At 41.0% G+C, this 24,891-nt stretch overlaps 2 protein-coding genes across 4 annotated transcripts in view; both read left to right on the top strand.

Annotated features, from left to right (window-relative positions):
• Window positions 1-168: 168 nt before the first annotated feature.
• Window positions 169-5,629, top strand: atpaf2 (ATP synthase mitochondrial F1 complex assembly factor 2). The gene is made up of 8 exons (XM_084078632.1): window positions 169-569; window positions 676-720; window positions 1,042-1,190; window positions 1,305-1,402; window positions 1,943-2,023; window positions 3,245-3,357; window positions 3,520-3,635; window positions 4,332-5,629. The coding sequence occupies exons 1-8, from the start codon at window positions 443-445 to the stop codon at window positions 4,467-4,469; spliced, it is 867 nt and encodes a 288-aa protein (XP_083934758.1). The 5' UTR covers window positions 169-442; the 3' UTR covers window positions 4,470-5,629.
• A 224-nt stretch (window positions 5,630-5,853) lies between these two features.
• tom1l2b (target of myb1 like 2 membrane trafficking protein b) overlaps window positions 5,854-24,891 on the top strand; it is a 20,187-nt gene continuing 1,149 nt past the window's right edge. Inside the window, exons 1-15 of one of the 3 annotated variants that reach the window (XM_084078683.1) lie at window positions 5,854-5,941; window positions 6,385-6,469; window positions 7,374-7,452; window positions 8,146-8,295; window positions 12,647-12,781; window positions 13,213-13,422; window positions 13,710-13,826; window positions 14,102-14,235; window positions 14,370-14,421; window positions 16,406-16,574; window positions 17,559-17,694; window positions 18,505-18,583; window positions 21,534-21,593; window positions 22,140-22,176; window positions 22,311-24,891. The exon at window positions 22,311-24,891 is cut by the window's right edge and continues 1,149 nt beyond it. In XM_084078683.1, the coding sequence (XP_083934809.1) occupies window positions 5,890-5,941; window positions 6,385-6,469; window positions 7,374-7,452; window positions 8,146-8,295; window positions 12,647-12,781; window positions 13,213-13,422; window positions 13,710-13,826; window positions 14,102-14,235; window positions 14,370-14,421; window positions 16,406-16,574; window positions 17,559-17,694; window positions 18,505-18,583; window positions 21,534-21,593; window positions 22,140-22,176; window positions 22,311-22,465 (1,650 nt within the window). In that variant the 5' untranslated portion in view covers window positions 5,854-5,889 and the 3' untranslated portion in view covers window positions 22,466-24,891. Of the gene's footprint in view, window positions 5,942-6,384; window positions 6,470-7,373; window positions 7,453-8,145; window positions 8,296-12,646; window positions 12,782-13,212; window positions 13,423-13,709; window positions 13,827-14,101; window positions 14,236-14,369; window positions 14,431-16,405; window positions 16,575-17,558; window positions 17,695-18,504; window positions 18,584-21,533; window positions 21,594-22,139; window positions 22,177-22,310 lie in introns of all 3 variants that reach the window. The other 2 variants (XM_084078682.1, XM_084078684.1) reach the window with 2 other exon arrangements.

Genomic DNA, 24,891 nt, shown 5'->3' with positions numbered 1-24,891 from the left:
CATTGGCTCGTTTTGCGGAAGGCTTTGTGGGACGTTCAGAAATGTAGTTTTTCTCGGGTGAAGACGTCCTCTTTGCGGGCCGAGAAGAGACCATTTTGAAACTACATCTCCCAGCGTAAAGTCAAACATTCGCAAAATAAATAAATAACCAGCTGTCAAACACGCGGAAGGTCAAACGCGCATGGTTTAGAATACTGAAGCTGTTGTGTCTTTTTGAAAGCTGGGTGTGTGAACGCAAGTGAATGGAGACTATATAAACTTAGGCTGACTTGCGTTTGCGTTAGTCCTCCGTTAGTCATTTGAATAAGATAAGTTATAGTAGTTCATGCATAGCACTACAGGTTAGCCTAGCTTGTCGATAGCTATCATTGGTGGTCCCAGTTCTTTAGTGGGACAATCTCTGTATTTATTTATGTATGCTTAGCCTTGTTCCACTACTACAATGTTGAAAGGTATTGTGAGACTGTCCACTTGCTTGAGACATGGAGGCATTTCACCTCGCAATGTGCTCCCAGCTCAACTGTCACTTCTTTCTTTGAGGAGCAATCCATATTCTACTGCTCTCCAAGGTAAGGGAATGCCACCACAAATGCATAATCAAAAATGCACACATGCAGCTCTTGTTTGCAGTTTGCATCAACGTTTTATGACATTGTTTCTGCCATTCCATTACAGAGAGGAGGAAGTTTTATGAAGATGTCAGCATATCACAGGGAGAAGGTATGTTTCTAAATGCTATTGGTGTGATATCCTTTAGGTTTGTGTGTTTATTTTTTAGCAAAGAAACACAAACTATAAACTGTACAGTAACAGGAAGGGTGGGCACCAAAACATTCTGGGCACCTTGGATTAGTGGGCACTAGGGGAATCTGGGCACCAAAACAAAGTGGGCACCAGGCCTCGGAAGAGTGGGAACTAGGGAAATGTGGGCAGCAGAGTCCTCCCTCCCTGTACTCAACCGACTGTATGTCATGACTCATGCAGTAAGTAACATTGAAGTAATGATACTAGGTTTTAACATTTACATTATTATTTGTCCAGGTGGCCTATACGAGATCAACCTGGACCGCAGGAAACTGAAAACGCCGGGCGGGAAGCTGTTCACGGTGCCAAATGAACCTCTGGCCATTGCTGTAGCAACAGAATGGGATGCTCAGAGGGACACACTGAAGTTTTACACCATGCACATGGTACAACCATTGGCTTTATAACACTGCGCTAGGATGAAGTGTGTGTGTGTGTGTGTGTGTGTTTTGTCTGTGTGTAAGCAAGTTTTACATAAAAAAAAAAAAAATGTATTTCAGACCACTCTGTGTAACACAGCGCTGGACAATCCAACTGAACGCAACGAGGACCAAATGATCACTGCTGCTCTCAAGTTCTTGGAGACTGATACTGTCTGGTATGCTTATTATTATTTACACCACATATGGGCATAACAATGGGAACAAATAAATAAAGGATCATTGGTATGGCTCTCTGATTGAGAACCTAAATGTTATTGCTTTTAATGATTATGAGGAGTCGAGGACAGATGTTCAGCAGTTGCTTCCACTGTGTTGTGTAGACTGCGAGACTAGAATATGATGGGTGCTCATGTGCATGTGCATGGGTGAGTGGCATCGTTGAATTAAAGCTCACATCTGATTACTAACGTATGACGCCCTCAAGCATGTGCACTTGCATGAGAGAGCGATGCCTTAGTGATGAGCCCACATCTACTTAACACCAACATACTGAACGTCACAAAAAAACCTGTGCATAATATGTATGTACACACATCGAACACAGAGGGAGAGAGACACATTTTGAAGTTACTCTGTCAGACACTAAGTATTAGCATTGGGTGTGTTTCACTGACCACACAGTTCTAGTTTACACTGAGCATTGTCTGCGGTTGCAGTGGTTGTGAATATTTTTAATTGGTACTCTTTCTTTGCAGTTACAGAGTGGATGAGCCTCCAGGTTTGGTTGAGCTACAGAATAATGAGTGGGACCCTGTGCTGCACTGGATTGAAAACAGGTCAGTTGCATATACAACTAGAAAAGTACGCTCCTTGGAGCGCAGGTCTCTGCCAGGCTGGGTTGCCTACCTTTGGAAGGCAGTTCTAGACCATTCAAATGGAATATGATAAATCTGCCCAAGAGGCTCTACATTACACAACTTTTAGAGCCAGACAGACCAAATTTAATCTAGAAGCTGTCAAAAAGGTCTTCATTATGCCAAAGAGGAATAAGTAAGTATAAAATGTAAATGCAGATATGAGGGGTAATGTGTAACATTTAGCGGTGATTAACTCATTGTTAACTAGTGTCATTAACTAATCAGTATTGCGTTGAATTGAATATCTTTGCTGCAAAAAATTGGAACACATTTCAAAGCAAATGAGACCCCCTGACAGCAACTACTGCTCACTCAGAGACAACCAAATGCCAGTCCCCGTGCAACCATCCCTCCACGACTTTCAATTGTGTTTTTATTTTGGTGATATGCCAAATGGCATGAGTTCTGCTTGGGTGAATACATACGGTAATTGTTGTGCCCCCTGTCTGCTTTCAGGCACCTGCTTTGTCAATTTAAGCTGGCACTGGGGCTGTCTCCTCATTAACCCGATTGTATGGCCAGGCACAGAGCTTGATCCACAGGAAACATTTGGTTGTTTTATTTAGGTTTAGGAAACAGGATAAAAATCGCCCCATCCATTGCCCAGCCTCATCAAAGTTGTATGCAAATCTTTTGCCATTTTCTCCACAAAATCCCATAAACCAGTGTAAAAAATCATTAATTAACTCCATGTATGTACTGTACCGCTATGTGCATCTATGGAGTTGAAAGGTATCTAAGGTTGCTACGGTATCTAAGGTTGCTACGGTATCATTGGCCAGTCCGTGTTCAAGGGGAGGGACTTAACCATAGGTCAACTTGTAATTACTCGGCATAGTGGCTGATTTAAATTTGAAGGCCCTAACATTTGTCACGTATCCATCTCATGTCTGTCATATGTCCATCCTAACAGTCCCATGAGGCATGTTGGCTCACTGCAGAACTTGTACATTGGCATATCTACTTTTAGCTTCAACTACAAAACATCATAAGCAACATTAGTTAGGACTATAATCCTCATCCAACTATATCATATAATATTCATGTGATACTGGATTGAATGCAGAACCATAAAGGAGACAACTGGGCGGGATGTAATGACAGCGCTCCGCATGTCTGTCTTTCACAATTCTACTGCAGATATGATGTTGTCATCGGCTCGTCGTCTAATATATTAGGTCCTGTGATTCCCGAGAGGACCAAGGAGACATTCCATCAGCACCTCAAATCTTACAACTTCTGGTCCTTAACAGGTAAAAAACATCTGCAAAATGACCCCGGATAAACAATATAGACATGGTTGGAATATAAGATGAGATAACCTTTGTGTCATGTGAATTAATATGGAGGGTTAACACCAATATTGAGTGAAGGATGTGTTTTAAAGAAGTGCCAACTCTTTCTTTTTTTATTAGGTCTTGAGTATATGATTACCCAGCTAAAGTCAGTAGTGCTGTCCCTTGGGGTGATTGACAGACACATAACTGTGGAAGAGGCTGTGCTGCTTTCCAGACTAGAGGAGGAATACCAGGTAACAGAATAGTGTCATGAACTAAGATACCTGTGTTACATTTGACATCTACTTAATGTGTTTTGTATTATTTAAGATTGTGAGCAAAGTCTGATGCAGATTTAACTACATTTAAATGTTGTGCTACAGTTACACTGGGTCTTGGCGCCAGGTTAACATGACTACAGCTCGCTGCTGCTGTACCACGTAGTCGGCGTTAGCCAGACTGATTCCCATTATTTTGCATCAAACGTGTGTGTGTGTGTGTGTGTGTGGGGGGGGGGGTTAATAATGCATGGTATTTACCAGGTTTACCTCTGCAGTGTTAATCTTTTTGAATAATCATTACCTCACTACTCCAGCAAGAGGGAGAAGCTGTTGTAATGACCTTCCATATCTAGTTAGCTGACTGACGAGTATCAGTCAGGCATGTTTTAGTTTTTTTTTAAACCAATATATCAATTGATATACAAACAATATAAATCCCCCCAAATTGATTGAAATCCATGTTGTTTTTACGGATAGCTTGTTGCTTAAATAACGGTTAATAAAGTACAATGTTTATTATGCATATTAATTTAGAATGGTACACTTGGTAGAATGGTAGCCTTGTGGATTGGAGAAATAAAAAAACTTTTATCTTTAACTATTACTCCTCCACATAGAGATTCCTCTCTTATGTATATTTTGTTCCAATGTGCTGTGTTCCCTGTACAGATCCAGCATTGGGGAAACGTAGAGTGGGCCCACGACTATGACATGTACGAGCTGAGGGCGCGGGCTGCTGCTGGAGCTCTGTTTGTGTATCTTTCATCTCAGAGTTCCTCTGTCAAACGCAAAATCCTGCAGGACTGAGCAGGATTAAAAACCTTGTTAGTCCAGTGTTTAAAAATATAGTTACCTATGGTACCTGAGAAAACGTAATCTGCAGGAAGAAACATGCTCAGTGGTGTCATGGCTTTTGTGCAGTGGTTACCAACGCACATTTAATGACTGAAATGTTTTCTTCAAACAAGCATAAAAAAACTCCACCACAAAAGTTCTGTGCTTTGTTATGGGAATTATCAGCATGTTTGCTGATCTCTTTTTTTTTCTCCTCCAAAACAACTAATTGTCTCATCTGTTCTGGACCGCACTGACAGCTGTTCTTCTCAATTATCTGTTAGAAGGGTCAGTCATCTTCACCCCAGGAAAAAAACAAAACATTGTATTTTAACTGCAGAACGGACCATATGTGGAAGCCACCAACTGACATCTTTTTCTCTGTAAACCATTTAGCTGTGAATCAGTTCTCTGTCATCTGTGGCATTTTGGACACGGCATGTTTATGGGGACAGTGATAACGCTTGAGGTTGGAATGTTAATTCCCTGTCTGTGCTGTGTGTCATGTCTCAATACTGTAAACAACGTATGACATTTGAATACAGTCTCACGCTAATGTATTGGGTAATATTAAAGTCATACCTTAGATGAGAAATATTCATATTAACGTGTTAGTTGTATTTGGTTGATTGTACTGCTATGCACTGCAATCATTATGGATTTCTCAGCATTTTGCAACGGATGCAAATGGAAGGGGCTGCACTGCTGATGATGTGAGGAGAAAATATTCTATTCATGTACTCTACATACATTGTAATGTAGTATCCTGACATACAGCCAAGTTGTATCTCCAATCTCTCAGCTTCATTGTATGGTCACTTGTTCATACAAAGTTGGTGCCTCAGTGGTACCTAGAAAATAAATTGAGTATTAACCACTTAAACCCCAGCATCGGTATTGTGAGGAAAGCTTTGGCTGAAAATAGCAGATTGACAAGCTCACATGTCGGCCTGCTATTTTCTTGGAAAGCTTTCCCCACAATAACAGAAAACAGAAAAGGCACTAGTATTGAGCCCTGACATGGGGTTTACTGTAAGTGGTTAAATGTAATGTCTCTGCATACCTGAAGTTCCAAATATCAGGTCTGTTCAGCGATGTTAAAATAAAACATTGATGAATTGGAGTATCCTCACATTACATGCTGTTCATTTGTTAAAATGAATAAAACGAAAAGAAAAAAAAACACATTGGCGTGGAGTTTCTATTGATCTTCTAACAAGTCTTTGATGCCATTTATTTACCATGGCCAGACTCTCATGATGGGTCTCTATCAGCCATCCAATCACGTTCCGAATCAGGATTCATTGGCCAATGACACGGTTTGGTGGGCGGAGCATGCCGTGCACTTCCCAAAGAATCATCCCATGGATTGACTTGTTTGTTGTCGAGCAAGATGGAGTTCCTTTTGGGAAATCCTTACAGTACCCCGGTGGGGCATTGCATTGGTACGTATCCTCTGCTGCTTCAGAAATAATATCGAATGCCATCGAATATATTATACACGGTCTGTTAATGTATATAAGTTGGTTGCCATGGTGTTATAACTGTGTCAATGAGTTGTGTCCAACTGGCGAGCCACGGTTAGCCTGCCAGCTACTTGCTAACGTTAAGATCTGTCATCGAGCTCATATTATATAGTTCATAACGATCAGACCGGCGAGTTGTTTTCTGACATTAGTCACGCGGTTGACGTGTGTAGGTTCTCTGCTAACTAGCTTGGCTATCGTTAGCTCAGCTGTCATCCAGGGCAGCAGTTTGCTGCCCTGGATGACAGCTGAGCTAACGTTAGCCAAGCTAGTTAGCAACAGTATGTAGATGGCGTTCCAGATAACAGTCATATGAGATGTTTTCACCATCCTAAATTATCTTCTAATTGTTTGGTTTCCAGAGAGGGCCACCGATGGCTCTCTTCAAAGTGAAGACTGGACCCTTAACATGGAAATCTGTGACATCATCAATGAAACAGAGGATGGGTGAGTAATATCCATGGAGAATCGAGTGATCTCCATGATATGTTATTGATTAACTGTAGTGGTGCTTGATTCATGCTAATTGTATTGGCAGAGCAAAACTGCTGCGTGGAAGGCAGTCATTACTTTGCCTCAGCCCCACAGTTACTGTACATCTGGCTGTCGGGTACCAAGGCAGACACTATGGTTTGCTGCTGGATTTTTCACAGGCCTATAAGTTCTTATCTGACTTCCCCCAACATTAACCTTGTGCAAGAAAGTTGTTGTATGAAGTCCATGTCTTGTTTGATCAGTGGATGATAACTGGGTGTGGTGACTCACACACCCATAATATCAGTTAAATCTATAAATAGAGCAATTGCACTTTTCTTTATCTCGCTGTGGAATTGTATGATTGGCCCGATATATCTCCAACTAACAAAGTCACGTACTTATATTATTAGATTGTCATACATGCACAACCTGAAGCAGGTACAGTATGCAATAGTAGTTTTACAATAGTAAAAGTAATTTATTTCTAAATATTCCCCTCTGATCGCTTACTATGTAACAGTAGAAGGGTCAGTGTAAACACCACGGGAGAGAATCATTAACAGCTTCAGCTTGTGTTTCACTGTGCATTCTTATGGCACACTACACCAATGCCTGTCATAAAATCTCAACACTGCTTTCTTGACTATTGTGTTTGCTTTGTTGTAAAAAAAGTCTTGCCGCATTGTCCTAGTCTCACCGTGTGTGTGTGTGTGTGTGTGTGTGTGTGTGTGTGTGTGTGTGTGTGTGTGTGTGTGTGTGTGTGTGTGTGTGTGTGTGTGTGTGTGTGTGTGTGTGTGTGTGTGTGTGTGTGTGTGTGTGTGTGTGTGTGTGTGTGTGCGTGCGTGCGTGCGTGCGTGCGTGCGGGCGTGTACAGGCCAAAGGATGCCATCAAAGCAGTGAAGAAAAGGCTGAATGGCAACAGGAACTACAGGGAAGTGATGCTGGCTTTGACGGTGAGTGAACGTGTGAATGGAAGTGATTGGGAGATGACACCGTTATTATGATGTCATTATCATAACAGTCTGGGTGGGTCATTTTACCATAACACAGCTTTAGTATTATACTTGTTCTTAATCGTAATGAGATAAATATGAATTCTTCCCCTGAGGTAAAAAGTGGAGATCTTAACAATAGGTACATTAAAATATGATCACACTGTTCACAGTTTTTAACCCATTAAGACCTGAGGCGATTCTTAAAAATGTTTTCTAAATCCTAACAGTTTTTTGAAAAAAATAGCAGATCTACAAGCTCATAGCGCGGCACTCTTGTATATCTGCTATTTTTGAATAGCCAAAGAAATCTAAAGTGACACAGATGCGTTCCAGGTCTTAATGGGTTAAGTTAGTATACAGTATTTTAAAGGTTTCGATGGATGTATAACTTGATGGCAATTGGGGCAGTAGGTTCAGAATGTGAGATAAAGGACATTTGTTGTTTGTATTCATTCATGTATGCACAATAATGGTTCCTACACAGTGAAACCCGGAGTGTTAATCTAACTCTGTTATGTTGTGAACATTCTCCCACGTGGGTTACATTTCACTGTGTGAGAAGAACTTGTCTGACTAGTTTTAACATTTTGTGCGATTATAAGCATTTTCTGAAACTCTCTCTCTCTCCCTCCCTACCTCTCTCCCCTTTAGGTCCTTGAGACATGCGTGAAGAACTGTGGCCATCGTTTCCATGCCCTTGTAACCAGTAGGGACTTCATCGATGGGGTGCTTGTTAAAATCATCTCTCCCAAAAACAACCCTCCCACCATTGTACAAGACAAAGTCCTCGCCTTGATTCAGGTATGGTTAACATGATGTTGTAATTACCCCATGAGGGCATTCTTTACTGTGATTAGAGGTATGACACAGTGATGTGACTCGCTAGTGGCAACCCAGACATTGAGACATACCTATAATCATGGTAAGGAAAATCCTCAATGGTATTGTACAATGGCCACCACATACTGTAAATGAGTCGTGTCAGCCGAGGACACGTGTGCTGTCTGAACAGTCAACAGCAGTGTAAATGAATTGTAACCGAAAAACAATAATCAAGAAAGATCACCAACTCGCGACCTAGTTACCATAGGAGTTGATGCAGTAATAATCAAAGCCCAGCTGCTCTCAGCATAGCTAGATTTTTTTTTTTTGACCAATCAGATTGCTTGGCTGAAACATTATGCAGGTTATTTTCAGCTTGTTAGGCTTAGGCCAGTTGTGGATGTTGCCCCTGTGAAGAGATGGGCTACGACTTTGAGATTTGAGATGAGAGGTGTAAAGCAGACCCTATGGGGTTTGATACTATACACGTGAGACTACCAGGGCCCCCAGGGGGTTGTGCTGTTCTGTGATCCACGAGCAGAGCCTCAGATGATGATGTATTGTACAGTGGCTGTGTAGAGCCTATGCATGCCCATGCTCCAGACGGTTTCTAGTTACTGTTCTAGCTCAGGTAACCTTGGTAGGCTCAGGTGGGCCGGTCTAATTTCCTCCAGGGAAGCCATGAGCATGCTTCCCAGAGACATTTGTGGTTGAGAGGCAAGCAGAATTGGCTAACGACTCGAATTTACAATAGATCTATTCAAGGTTATGCACCTCTATAACCTATAAATATGTATTATGATTCTATGGTACTGCAGTGTGAGTACTTAGCTGGAGTCTTCCTATTGGATTATGTCGTTACAGCGGTGTAAGAGTAAATATGTCGCTATGTCAGTGCATTTTTACTCTACTTACCAATTCTACAAATGCCTTCTGAATCACTAGTTCTCACACTTTCAATATTTTTAAAAAATGTTCAAAAATAGCAGATGTACAAGCTTGCGGCACGAAGTGACACATATGCTTTCCCGGTTTTAATGGGTTAAGGAATAAGACATTACCAACTATTATTTCTCTCACCAAAACTTGATTACTCATGGTCTGACTCCTTTTGAAGTTTGGTTATCCAGTAGCTACTAGCTAGCACTTCCTTAGAGTGGTGTTAGCCTGGGACAATAACCGCAACACATCAGTTATGTGATGTATATTACCACGGTGTTGAGCTTTCCGAGTCATGCCAGAGACAGTCATACATACATAGATACGTACATACTTAAAACATGCATACATACACTTGATTGATTGAATATTTTATTAAACAGAAATGCAAACAGCACGAGTACAGTCATACACTTTGGTCTAAAAGGATCACGCATTGAGGTCCTATATTCAATTAATCAACATGGCATTAAAAATAACACCAAAATACAATATCATCACATATAAACACAAATATAATCACCTTCCTATTTGGCCTCTTGAAAGGTGGATTTTCAGGCCTGTTTTAAAGGAAGCCAGTAATCTACATTTTTACCCATGTTTGTTTTATAGGTGGGTGTTACCAGATCGTTGTTGTAGCTCCCTCTAGTGTTGTGGCTGTGTGTGTCGCTCACCTTTTTTAGGTATTTAGTCAGATATGCGGGTATTGAGGGCAAAGTCGCATTTACTATCTTGATAGCCAATCCCATTTTTAATTGCTTAACCCGGTCTGTCCTCTACCCTGAGCTAGCAATGTGTTGGAAAAAGGTGGCTCATGGGCCCCAGGCCGAGAAGTAATTGAATCAGTTTGTTTTGGGAGGTTTGAAGCTTGGTCTTTAGTGACATTGAGATGTCGGAAAACCAGGAGGCTCAAGCATGGTCAAAGTGGCATTGAATGAGGACTCCGGCAAGAGTCCTGAGTGCACTTTTGTTGACAAAAGAGGAAATTCTGCCCACTACACACAAGAGTTTCGTGAATTTATAGACTCTCTCACACACACACACACACACACACACACACACACACACACACACACACACACACACACACACACACACACACACACACACACACACACACACACACACACACACACACACACACACACACACAAATGCAAAAGACAGAAACACAGTTTCTCTATGTGGTAAAATGCAGTGTATATAATTGATGCAGCCAATTTACCTATTTTCTTAGCCAAATGTTACCTTGCATATTTCGGAACATTTTGACATGGAGCCAGGTGATGTGGGCTAGCGGGTGAATTTGAATGAGGCAATATGCCGGGGAAATATATCCGCAGTGGGAGCAACTACATCCAATCTAAGATCACATAAGGATTTACAAGTAACTCTCTCAGCCATCATGGATTTTATTTGGAGGTGCTGTACTGGAAATAATTACACTTTTGAGGAGTTCACAGCTGGTAAAGGCAAGATGACAATAATGTGGAAGAGGTTGGTGGATACATTAGGTTTAATTTATAAGCTCACAAGTGTCAATGCTTGTAGATTGGTTACTTTTGGCGAGCAACAACATAGTGCGGCGAAAGAATAAATCAGGCTTTCGAATTGAAGCATACTATTGATAATCATTTATTATTCCAGAGGGCTGTCCAGCATCAGCTGATAGTGGTAATGGCTTCACTTTGAGGGGTATGTTGCTTTTTCACCGCAATAAGTGGATTTAAAAGAGGTTCTCCAAAATATTTCTCGGATGTGGAAGTTCTGGATTCAGATCAAAGCGACTAGTGGTTTCATAGTTACTGAGCAGCATTCTGTTCATCCAAGAGCAGGTTTTCCATTCAAAGTCCTTGTAAAATGTATTTTGTAAAAAAGAAAAGAAGAGACCATTGGAGGTTTTATTTATATATATATATATATATATATATATATATATATATATATATATATATATATACTGGGCCAACAGTTACCAAGAGCTTTGTAGCTTTGGTGAAGGAATGCTTTTACAGTGTTGGAAAAACTAAATTAGAGAGATACCCCGTTTTCACAAGTGCAGAAAGTATAGTGGATTTTTTAAAATCCATCTCATGTGAAAAAACAGGGACTGATCTTGTGTGGCGGCAGTTTTGGTCACAGTGTTCGAAATGTTACGGCAAGCATCCTAGTAATCCGGCATTTACTGGCGGAATAATATTTTCCCTGTAGTGAAAACGCTAGAAATCAAAGTACCGGGATAGCGTGATGACGCTGACAAAGAGAAAGAGCGAGCGTCGAGTGAGAGAGCGTTCTACTGTTTGGGATCGTGGTCGAGCGTGCATTGGTTTCAACAAAGAGAGCGACCATCACTTTGAATAGAGCCAGCAGGCTTTAAATTAATAGCGAGAGAGAGAGTGTGTGACAGGCTGCATGTACCAAAACTGTTCAGTGACAAAAGCTTCAAAGCAATGTTGACATAACTCTGAGAATACATATGTTGCATGGGGGTGGCTTGTCCAACTACGATTAGCTCCGTTATAGGGAGAGGGTGGGTGAGTCTCACTCTCTCAGAGAGATGAAAGAAAGAGACGGCCACTACTCACAGTCCTCACAAGTCGCAACACACTGCAGCACACAGCTGTCTTTAATATGATTTAATAAGTGGCTGTTTAAAAAAAGAACAAGCGATACTTGGCATTTCAAGATATGTCGTCTTGGACATGAGATTTTAGGCTAGAAACCGATCAGCCAACTCCACTGTCCCCGTGATAATGAATGATTGATTGATTGAGAGTAAAAAAAAAAAAAATACAAAACCGTTTGTTTATCCTCAGTTCTTTTGACGTTACAGTCTTGCATGCGTACAGTCACCTCTCGCACGAGTATAAAGTAGCCTGCTATACCGCGAGAAAATAAACAAATTAACACGGTCGCATATCAGGCATTACCAGCACCTTTACTGCCAAAGAGGGCATGTGAAAACCGCCTCTCCCATTGCCTTTCCAGCAAGTTATGCAAATTGTTGGCACTGTAGTGAAAACACAGTTTATGCCTAGTTACTCTCCTCTGTCATCCCCTGCTTTGCTGAGTCATGCCTACATCAACCCTTTCTTTGCTGTTTCATCTCTACAATCAGTCCTTTCTCTGCTGTCTCATCTCTACATCAACCCTTTCTTTGCGGTGTCATACTTTACCATCATCAACTCTTTCTTTTATTTTGTTTTTTTGTCCTAGTTCTCAAGACTGTATCATAGTTCACTCACTGACACTTTTAGTGCTATAGCTATACAGATCTTAGTGTGTGTGGGGGGGTGGGTAGGGGGTGTTCTGCATCGACAACGCATTCCCCATGTCTCTGAGGTTGTACTGGTAAATAGCCGTCCTCTGCTCCTCTCCTCCTCTCTTCTAGGCCTGGGCTGATGCTTTCAGGAGTAGTCCAGACCTCACAGGTGTTGTTCACATCTACGAGGAGCTGAAGAGGAAAGGCATTGAGTTCCCCATGTCAGACCTGGAGACACTGTCTCCCATACACACACCTCAGCGGGTAGGGGGCCCACACACACACACACACACACACACACAAACACACACAAACACACACACACACACACACACACACACACACACACACACACACACACACACACACACACACACACACACACACACACACACACACACACACACACACACACACACACACACACACACACACACACAGAGCACATGCTGAAAGTTACTTTCAGCATGTTACTTTCAGTTTTTTTATTCATCTAAATGAGGGCATTTTAAATGAATGTAATGTGCTATTATAGACATATCCTATTAGTTAAGATGGATAAGATATGAAAATGCAATTACACTAATTGTGCAACCTTATGCAGCATGTGTTCATTCATATACATATATATATATATATATGCTGATTGGACTCATTCAATTACTCTTAACGTTATCTGTGTCTCTTCTTTAAAGCTGGCATCTGCTCCGGAGGGGGAGTCGGCCCTTCAGAAGTACACTGCCCCCACACAGCCTCAGCCCCAGCCCCAGCCTCAGCCACAGCCTCCACCTCAGCCCCAGCCTGCGCCCCAGCCCGCTTCGCACACTGTCCCCCCAGCCTACGCCACCCTCCCTCAGGTCCCAAACATTCACGCATCTGGCTCTATCAACCCCACGCCTGAGCAGGTACGATAGGACAGCGCGGTCCTACCGCTGCAGCAGTGAAAAGTTTGTTTTAATTTAGATATTTGTTTTCTGACAACGCATGCCTGTTTGCACAGCCATTCAGGTACTGGTAACACCTCTGACAGCTGTATTTGTCAAAATAATAAGAGGGTAAAAAACAACTTGGGCCTAACTGCTGTTGTAAGTAATATTAATATTGTTAGCCTTAAGGGAGGCTCTAGGCTTTCAGGTCCACTTCATTATAATGGACACCCTTGATCTAGATTATTGTCTCCCATGCCCTCCAGATTTGCCGGCTGCGCAGTGAGCTGGACATAGTGCGCGGGAACACCAAGGTGATGTCAGAGATGCTTACAGAGATGGTACCGGGACAGGAGGACCCTTCAGACCATGAACTACTGCAGGTTAGACCCAACTCTCTGTGTGTGTGTGTGTGTGTGTGTGTGTGTGTGTGTGTGTGTGTGTGTGTGTGTGTGTGTGTGTGTGTGTGTGTGTGTGTGTGTGTGTGTGTGTACACACGTGAGTGTCTCCTACCACCTCCAACCATCCTTCAAAAAAAGTATACATTTCAGCTCTACATCGGTAACATTGAAAGCAAAAAAAAAAAGATTCCAGAGGCCACTAGAGGGGGCTACATCTGAAAGAAATTGTTTTCATGCATTGATTTTTGTGTATTTAGGAGCTGAACAGGACCTGTAGAGCCATGCAACAGAGGATAATGGAGCTCATCTCCTGTGTCTCCAACGAGGAGGTCACCGAAGAGTTGCTCCATGTTAACGATGACCTCAACAACATCTTCCTACGCTATGAGAGGTTAGAACACCCCCCTTCTTAACACAGATACAAGGAATTCTGATGATGCATGTCGGCAAAGAAGAGTACCTGAGCGTACCTAAGTGTTCATTCATTGTTCTTTTCTTTCTCTTTTTGTTATTTTCCTCCATCAGGTACGAGAGGTTTAGGTCAGGGCGGTCTTCTGTTCAGAGCGCCAACAATGGGGTGAGTCAGGTGAACCACCTTCACCTCACGTGGTTAAACATCCAACTGCTGCATCACTCACACAGTTTCACACGATCTGAATGCTTCCTGCTACTTGTTCTGTGTTACAGTTGCATCCCTCATTGCATGGAGTTTTTATTTTTTCAGCAAATGTTTTCCTTTTTTTCGTGTCATTCATTGAAGCCAGTGTCCACTGGCTTCAAACCCTGTTTTGGCCTCGATGGCTGGTAGATTTGCCAGGGAATTTGATAACAATTAATATTGACTACCAGCCAGCTTGATTTTTTTTTTTTTTTGCAGAGAATGTCCTCCAAATGAGGTCTGGTTACCACTAGGGTGCACCAGTCAAAGATAAAAAAAATATTGATTATCTATTTTAATTTGAAGAAATTGATAGATTTTGTGGGGGAAAAAGATTACTACAAGCTCATAATGTGTCGCATGTTGTGAGCTTGTAGATCTGATATTTTTGCAATTTTGGTGCTATGCTGATGTACGACGAAGTATAAAATAGGGCTTAAGGAATGAATCTATAAAAAAAAAAGATTTGTTGATATATGAAAAATAAAACTAATTATATCAAAAAACGTGCTGCTTGATTATTCGATTAATCAGAAAAGTAATTGGTAGAATCGTCGCTAAGAAAAGTATCCATAGCTGCAGCTCTAGTTAGTTACCATGCACCTGTGGCACTGCTAGGCTGGCGGTCGTTTCCCTCCCTGATTTAATTTCACTATCAACTGTCTAAATTTGCATGTGCTGTTGCTGCTCATCCTGTTCAAAAAGTGCTTGTCGTCATGCCGACCCAATGTCTTCCAACACGGCATGTTAATGGTATTCATTGTTTGTTTGTTTTTTCCTTTTCTGTTTTCGTGTGCGTCTTTTTTATGGCTAGCTGAGGCAGGCAAGTATGAATGTATTTGTCACCCTCCCTGGTGTACTATGTATGTTCTGTATTTTGGCCCCAGAGGAGCTGTTAAAACAAGGCTGGATAATATGGGTTCTTCCTCCATCAATATGATTTGCCCCATATAGCATGTTTTGACAAAGCTGTCCCCATAGTAAAAAGACCCAGAGGCAGATATTGATTGACAGTTGGTAATGGAGTACATGCTTTTTTTGTGTTGGAACAGTACATACTGTCATAGAGTCACTGAGCTATTCTCATCATTTAGCATAATCTCTGATGTTCTGCCTTTGAGTTATGTTAAGTGATAAGCCACAGCTTATGAGCGAGGCTTAATTTATGCTTTGTCACACGAACCTTTCGGCAACATCTTCGACAGTAGACAAAGTCAACGTGACCCACATCAACACTTCTTTCTGTTTTAATATAGTCATTTTTGTTGAGCGAAAGGGTTGTGCAATGAAGTACCAATTAGCCTAAAGCACCTCGGTGTTCCTCCTATCCTTTCCCTCCCTGCGCTCTCTTTAGCTTCTTAAGGGGTATTTAATATATGACCAACACCCAGGGCATAATGCGTTCAGTTAATAATGCAGCAATACCCTGTCAAGAATGTCAGCAGGTTTCATGGTCTTGCATCATCACTCTAAACTACTGTCACACCCTGTTCTGTGAGCAAATACTTGAATGAATCTCAACTCTGCGTGTAATTCAACAATATTCTTGACTGCCACCGTCAGCCCCCTTAAGAAAAACTGTTCCATAATGAGCTTTGTTTCTTGTTTAACCATTTTCACGCTTTTCCTGGAATTAACCAGTAAATAGTAATGTGAATGTATGCACATGCCCTTATTTATTTTCACTACACGCTTGGGAGTGTTTTAATTTATAAAGCACGGTTATAAGGTACTTCCTTGAACTTGCACCAAGGGAATTATTGTCGCTGAACTTGCAGCCACTGTCCCTAATGAATATTCTCTTCTCCTCCATTTAAGGGGGTACAGTAATACCTACAGTCTAGGTGTCAGTCATACCCCTTTTTGAAGTGACCGTCATTCCCCAACTCTTGTTTTGTGCCAGGTGCTGAGTGAGGCTACAGAGGACAACCTGATCGACCTGGGCCCCGGCTCTCCAGCTGTGGTCAGCAACATGCCCAGCACCGCTCCAGCCACCAGCCTGCCCCCCAACCTCATCGCTCCGACGGCCGGGCCCTCTTCCCCTTCTTTGGCTTCACGCCTGGCTGGCCTCGGTTTGTGACACCACCACCTTGTTACCAGCAAGTAGCTAAGATCATGTAATTTGTGAGGTAGTGAGTGATTGGTGGTGTCATCATTGATGGACCGACCCTCTGAAGAATAACAAGGGTTATCTTAGATTGAGTAACATTATTTTTCTCTTGCACTTACTTAACCATTAAGACCTGAAGCCGATTCTACAAATGTCTTCTAAATCCCAACAGTATTCTGAAAAACGTATGTTTCTATATCAGTGGTACTCAAACTTTTTCATGTCCCCCAAAATTTGGCCGCCGACCCCCACCTCAAAATATTTTGTTCCAGGGACCCCCCAGAAGCAAAGCTTTGAGTTAAAAAGGTTCGCTTTAAAAGAATATATATATTCAAAGATTTGCACACATTTTCACGATTTTTGAATAGCCAAAGTGTGGATGGAGCCAGGCCACTGACGGTCCCTACACACCGAAAACGTGACGAATGAACGATCCCAAAACTCGTTGCAAATATTTCACATCAAATTCATTCACATAACAGGTTGATTTACTTCTGTTGAAAAAAATTGACCTTGTTTAGAAAAATAATTACGTCGCTTTATGGCCTCTATATATTCAACGTTCTGTGTTGATGTACTCATGACACAACAGCAGTTTAAATTAATGCAAATTAATTGCACAAAATTAACGCTCCTGGTGTTTAAGGACCTTGACTCTGACCATTATTACTCCGCTGTTATAAGCTGGCTTGTGATGTTGGTCATCTAGGAACTGATGGAGGAATTTAATATTAGCTCAGTTTGACACCCCTGATGTAGTAAAGTTCAGATGCATAAAAACACATATTTTAGACTCAAGACAATATTCTGTAACAACTTTCTTTTGCAAAAGAAACGTATTCTAATTGCCTGTAGCGCGTGAGGAAGAAAGCATAGATTTGATCACATTCTGCTTTTGGCAACTGTAACACCAATTTCTGTTGTGTTTTTGTTTAAACCTGTTCAGACATGGGTTCAGATAGTGTAAGTGGAACTTTGAGTTCCTTGCCCAGCTGCAAACCACCTCCACCTGCTGCACAGGATGACTTTGACATGTTCGCCCAAACCAGAACTGGAGTTCTGTCTGAACCACCATGCAAGACGTAAGTAAGGCTGGGCAATAAAAAAAAATCAAATAATGGATATATTTTAATGAACTATTATGAAATATCCGGATATCAAGAAACGTCCTATTCTTATTGTATGTGTATGTATATAGTAAGCGTGTTGATCTTAAAACCAGGCGTGGTCTGGTGCAAAGCTGTATCTTCCCCACAGACTTTGCGCTTCAACTTAAAGGACGACTTCACCACTTTTCAACATATCTTCATATAATAGGTCCTCACTAATGCTCATGATAAAGCGATACAATTTTTTTCTAATCAGTCTGTGTCTCAGAGGAGGGCTGTAGACAGTTCAGAAACCCGTCTACCAGTGACATCATCGATGGGGAATCCAAGCTAATAGAAACTGCAGGCTTTGTATTCCTGGAAAGTTGCAATGCAATAATAGATCCCATTGTTCTCGCCTTAATAAAAATCTGAATACATTTTTTAAAATCTTTTTGGAAAAAAAAATCCTGCCTAACGATGATGTCACTGGTAGACGGGTTTCTGGACTGTCCACAGCCCTCCTATGAGACACAGACCAAGTAGAAACAAATTGTATCATTTTATCATGAGCATTAGTGAGGACCTATTATATGAAGATATGTTGAAAAGTGGTGAAGTCGTCCTTTAAGACCAGCTATGGCCATATAGCCTACCTAAATTGTTTTTGATTTATTACCACAACCTTTCTGTGCACACCGTGACCGCACGCCCGCACACACTGACTGCACGCACTGCACTGCAGAGAGAGAGAAAGAGAAGCATTTTTCCTTATGTAGCCGATATGTCTGTGTCGCGTCCCAGGGCATCTGTGGAAGACAGCAATGCCACAAGTAGCCTTCCCCCACCCACTCTGGACATACGACAACCAACCATCGGAGGGGTGAGTCCTCAACGATGCAAGCTTTCCCACATAGGCTTCTCTGTCTTCTTTTATATTTATTATAGGCATCACTTCTAGGCAAACGCTATCATTTCAACATACATTAATTGTGTGTGTGTATGTGTGTGTGTCTTGTGTGAGTATGCACACAGTGGGCTGTAACCTCACCAAGCTGGCATTTTTTCCACATGCGTTTGAGAGCTGTTTGTTGACTTTGCTGCTGGGTTAAATAGCTTTTTTGCTTACCCAGGTCTTAGCATTCAAGACTTGTAGTAATTTTCATTCATACATTTGTATTTGTCCTTTGGATTATTTATTTATTATAATTATATATATATATATTTTTTTTGCTCTGTAATCTTGGAAAGGTAAGCCGTCAGCTGTCAACTGTCAGCACTATAAAGGCTTTTAGCAAAGTTTGAATGCCTTTTGCTAACTACAGTATAGGAATTGCTGAAGCAAAGCAAGTGCTATTTCATTAATACTCATACATTTTGATTCCACTTACTAATAAGACACTTACCAGACTGAATGAAGACTTAAGTCCCAGTGGAAATGCATGGCTTTGGCATAATACCCCCCGCCTTCAGCTTTCACTCTACTGACCTGTAGCAGGGCATGGAAATAATAACTAAAATAAATGACTTATTATTATTGATTGCAAAAAGCAGGATTGAACCACTTCATCTGTTTCATAAAACCTAAGTCAGCCCAAATCCTTGGCAGACAACACAGGACCGTATAACATTTGTTTTTATTCAGCACAGCACTTATTCACAAGGACATTCCACATGCCTGGCTAGGCCGTTCAAATCACTGAGCGCCTAGATATGATATACAGTATCTGCATGTGTCATTAGCATATATTCATGTTGTGCTTGCTGGCAAATAATAATGGGTAACTGAGAAGAATATGAGCAACTGAGAAAATGTAGATAAACTCTACATGACAAAACCAGTTAAGTGTTATGATGAGTCATTGCAAAAACTACAGACTTGCCCATAAACAGCCAATGGCCAAATGCTCCCAAGCTTTTCTCTGCCTACTACTAGTAGGCCAAGTCAAGTTAAGGACTGCAATGGAAACAAGCTGTCAGATTATTTTTATGGTGGGTCAGATGTATGTTATTATATTGATTTTCATGATCAATAAAGATGTCAGTCAATCAACTAATCATAGACAAGCGCTTTCTATCCCATGAATCTACTTGCCTGGTGGAATAGTGAAATTGACAGGTTAACTTTGGAACCCACCAGTGCCACTGCAGCCAGTTATTATATAAATGTTATTTCCTGCCCTGCTGTCAGCCAGGCATGATGGCATTTGCCCTATTTAGGCTTGCTGGCATTCCATGGCATGCCCAATTTAATTATGTAATGTATTTTCTTTTGTTTTGGTGTGAGTGTGCATTGTTTGTTTGATTGATATGTCTCACATCAGTGTGATTTTTGCACACTGTTCAAAGACAGCGGCTCTTACTTATCAAACTTTCAACGCAATTCTCATTTCGGCATTTAACAATCTGTCATCAATTTGCCGCGAGCGTCTCGGTTCATATATGCAAATGTTTTTCATCGTACACTTGCAATGCAGAATAGTCAGACATTCTGACAGGTATCTAAACATATGCAGCAGCCACTTATTCAAGTTAAAAAATGTGTAACCTAAAATCTAATGTAAACTAACCCTATGTATTATATCCCTAACATTGCCTACCGTGAATAGGTATTTCCAAATTGTTTGCAATTAACAGGGTTAACAGGTGAATTAATTACAAGCACTTAAATTCAAGAAATTGATAACATTCTAACATATTTGTAATGTTATCGGTTAGATGCTCAATCAGTAACATCAATCTTTTCATGGCATGTCCTATGCCACAATTTGGAACCCCAGTTAAGGAGATACATCCGATGCTCTAATCATGCCATACCTACTGCCAGTGCAGGTGCTCTCCACGTTGGGGATTTTAGCAACCAGGACCTCAGCGGGAATCAGGAATAGGTCACCATACGATACAACAGCCACCATCCATTAATAATTACTTATTCATCGATCATAAATATATATTTATTAAATGTATCTCTCCATAAATGTTCAGGTCATTTGTGATGGCAGCCTTGCCAGGCTATATTTCCTAAACATGGTGGCAAGAGCAAGGCACTACTTCTCTATTTTGCTCTATTGGACTTGCAACGTTAAAATATTGATCTCCATGCTGTATTCCGGCTCTTCAGGTCATAAACTCGAGGGGACAATATTTAAGGGCGTTATATTAAAATCGTTTGCAGCTGCCACATTTATGAACACCATAGGCATAAATACGTAGACGCCGCATTGGCCACTATATTGGCATACTTGCCATAGCTCCACTACAAGAAATATGACCGAGTTATAGTATACATACCTGAGACTAAACTTTTTTTGTTTTATAAACGTGGATATACAGTTACTATCAATGTAAGTAACTATTTTGTTTTAATTCAACTAAGTATCACTACATGTCCATTTGTACCAAACCAAATGCTTGATGGGGCATACTGTATTATCAGGGGTACACATAACTTTTTTGGTCTAGTATCAGAAGAGCACCTGGAGATGTTACTTGGTGACACTCGACCATTCTTACGCTGTGATTGTCGGGATACAGCCGTTTCACAAATCACATTGTAAACCCTGTCGTGAGATGATTCCTGCTGTCGGATCTGCGCTGGTTTCTACGTTGGATTGATAAATAAGGGCCGTTTTCCATTAAATTTTGCTTGCTTTTCACAAATCCATTCTTAAGTTACCGTTAAGTTGACATTCAAGTTAAATTGCTTTTTATTATATTTTATTTTGTTGTTTTTTTTCCCCTTTTTTTTCTTTTTTTTTTGTGGGGTGGGATATTTTCTGTTGTGGCCCTGCTGCCCCGGCCACCTGTGGCGGTGTTTGGGTGCTGCCCCCTAGGTTGCTGGAGGCCAATCCTCTGTCATGGATGACATAGAGGAGTGGCTGTGTACTGATGTGGTGAGATCATCATGATTTTACTTCTGCCTGACTCCTTATTTGTTATTTTTTCTTTTCCATGGTGTGTACTATTCCCTTCTCAACCTGTGTCTGGTTTTTAAAGTGCAAACGTAACCCGTTCACCCTTACATTTCCTCACTTTGTGACCAATCACGTGTGTGTGTGTGTGTGTGTGTGTGTGTATCCACTGTAGCATTTTCATTAGTTACTAACGGTTTGTTTTGTTTTAGGATGGGGGTGGGGCAAAATTACTTTATGAAAGGGTTAGCCTATATCTGTGTGTTGGTGCTCACTGGTACAGTAGATAATTGAACATGAGTGTAAGAATGGAAAATAATATCAACAGCTGTTGAATGACAATCCATCCATACGGTAAGTTTTCCCACAGCGAGACTGTAGAAGGTGCTTTCTAACAGACTTTATAATTGTGGGCATAGGAAACATTTCTGGTTTGCAGTGTATTAACATTTTGTGAAGCAAACATTGCTGACTTTGCCATTCTTTAGACTTAGTTTTAAACTTCTTTTTTTTTACCTTTCTCCACAGAAAGGAGACGAAGGCGAGGAAGGAGTGACAAGTGAAGGTGAGACCTGTTGTTCTCTTCAGTAGTTTTTCTACCCTGACCATGGGCTACATTCAGTATTTGCCATTTTATTCCCAGATGCCAAATCTCCCACAATTTTCCCTCCACATTCCTTTTGCCTTCCTCTCTTCCAGAGTTTGACAAATTCCTAGAGGAGAGAGCCAAAGCAGCTGAGATGGCACCCAGCCTTCCGTCGCCCCCCAATGGTGAACCAGGGGCTGCGCAGGGAACCCCGAGCCGCAAAAAGCCGGCAGACCGTCAAGATCAGGACGGCCTCTTCGCCATGTAGAACCTTCTCCCTCAACCTTGACCCCCACACACATGCCCCCCCCCCAAGCCCGGCCTATGGTCTGACCAGCTCAGCAGCAACATTGTAGGACGTACTGTCACGCATCGGTGTGATGTGTTTGCGCACACACACATACACACACACACACACACACGGCACATGGTTCATTCCAGAGTGCACCATCACAAACCCATCAGCTTAACGTTATCGAGCTGCACTACAGATTTTTTTTTATCTCTTTGATGAATCTCCATTTTCATCTTCTCTTCTTCTTCATCTAAATGTTTTTTTCAGTCGAAAGGGAACGCCCCACACCCTCCCAAAAAGCACTACTTTGACAACACTACTATATATGATTTAAATCCGTACCCTAAACCAAGAGGGACAACAAGGCTGCTACATTATACTGTATCTCTTTAACCTCATGTATCCCTCCTAAATTGAAACGTGAAGGAAGCGAGTGGGTTCCCTCTTGCTTCTTGTGAACTCTTCAGGCCGGCAACGTCAGATAGCTTCTCCATGGTAAAGTCCCCCTCCAGGCCTGTTTTAAAGTATGTACAAACACTTTGTATGATAAGTAAGTTGTTTAACATGGTTTTCGGAAAAGGGGCTGGAAGCTACTCTACTCTTTCTCCCTCATTGAACAATCCTCGATCTACGAATATTGGTGACATCATACAGCCGACTCAGATTTTGAGGAAGTACAGAGAAGCCCCTCATATTGTTGCTGTCGGGCAGAAACCTCTTGTCTCCATACTTCAACTTTTTATGTTTTTCGTAAATGAATGCCCTAATTCATCAAACAAGGGTGTCGCACAGAAGTTGTGAAAATTGCAGATTTACAAGCTCAGGTCGTGTCGTGAGTTTTAGATCGGCTATTTTCACTATTTTAAAATGTTTTCTTTTCTTAAATGATAATACAAGATTTCCACCCGACAGCAATAATATGAAGAATGTGAAAACTGTTCTCTAGCTGCAGTTCTGCACATATAACAGTTTGCATAGTCAACGTCATACCTCCAGAGGAGTTAAGTGGAGGGGGACTTTATTCCTTTCTGTTCCCTCAGAGGGATGATCAGATGAGACAGATTATGATAGAAGTTCATTAAAGATAACTTTTCTTGTAGGATCTCAGTTTTTCTGCATGCATTAATATCAACCTTTGAATATAAGTTAGTTTTGGTTTTGCTTAACCATCAGAAGAACAAAAAAAAACAGACTTGGTAGCATCGAGTGTGAGATGTTTTTATTTTTGTAGTATCAGCCCATGACATTTGCTCCATGTCATTTTGAGACCGTCAGTCTTGGTTGTTGATGATCTGTTCTGGTGTTAATTTTTTTTGTTTAGTTTTTCTGATGTTTTTCTTTTTGTTTAAGTAGGTCTGTCTTGTATATCTGTAAATGACATAGAATTGATGAGCTGTGTATTAATAATGCTGTATAAGGGAGAGGTCTTGGTTTATATTAGATTATGAAGAGATCTTGTCCTCTTCTGCTGGTCTTATACTGCAAAATCTTATTGAACTCTGAGAGTGAGTTTATTTAACACTCAGTATTTTGCAGTGCACAGAAGTAATTTATGTCACACCGAGTTAGGCTGTGTCAGAAAGGGAATAGGAAACTTACAGTAGAGTCCAAGCTAGGGCAACACTTAAAGGCAAATGATTGACAAAAATAGAACATAAAAGCATTTTATTTTTGTATTTTACTTTAACCCGTGTCACAGTTTTCTTAGACAAACCAAGATATGAAATATTAATTCAGAATGATTTTTGCATAGATTTCATTAGCCCACAGTTACATCTTAATTTCTTAACACTACTCCCTACTGTAGGTACTTTGATTTTAATACAACAGTAATGAAGGGTTGGAAGTGCACTGTGATATATATATATTTAGAGAGAGTTGTAAGAGAGATCAATATAACTAAATGCACTCAAAACTATCCACATGCTGGATTGTATTATGTCGAGGACTGCCTTGAGATGAATGAGACTGAATTAGCAGGTACAGGTGTTATTTTCTTAAGTCGAAGTGGATTGTGCTGAATGTCGACTGTTTGACATCAAATTTTCAGGACCAAAGTTGTGTTTTTTTTTTCTTGTTGGATTTTGAAAAGGAATTCAGAATGAATGGATGTTATTTTGAGTTGTTGATCCACAATTGGGCTTAGTCTCCATGTTTATATCCAAGGTTGGGATAAGAATCAAATAACTACATTATGAGAGCTGTTCCCACTCATTTTAGCGCATGTCTCCTATTATTTCTTTATGCTGACATCTTAAAAGGTCTGACCTTTCAACATGACATTTGTTTTCAGAAATGAGCTTGCCGCAGACATAGTGCTACAAATGAGACATTTACTCTTGACAACAATAAATGCAATGTGTCACACAATCACAACAAGCTTCAAATCGCCACTCAAA

Source organism: Gymnoscopelus microlampas, assembly GCF_963454915.1.
Source record: "Gymnoscopelus microlampas genome assembly, chromosome: 14".
NCBI lineage: Eukaryota > Metazoa > Chordata > Actinopteri > Myctophiformes > Myctophidae > Gymnoscopelus > Gymnoscopelus microlampas.
The sequence above is the reverse complement of the archived record's forward strand: the minus strand, read 5'-3'. Positions and strand labels throughout refer to the sequence as shown.

What these genes read in the sequence shown, in the direction of transcription:
- atpaf2 (XM_084078632.1), top strand. Translation starts at nt 443, where the DNA reads ATGTTGAAAGGTATTGTGAGACTGTCCACTTGCTTGAGACATGGAGGC. An exon ending in ATATTCTACTGCTCTCCAAG is followed by an intron (nt 570 to 675) that starts GTAAGGGAATGC and finishes ATTCCATTACAG; the next exon opens with AGAGGAGGAAGTTTTATGAA. An exon ending in AGTTTTACACCATGCACATG is followed by an intron (nt 1,191 to 1,304) that starts GTACAACCATTG and finishes AATGTATTTCAG; the next exon opens with ACCACTCTGTGTAACACAGC.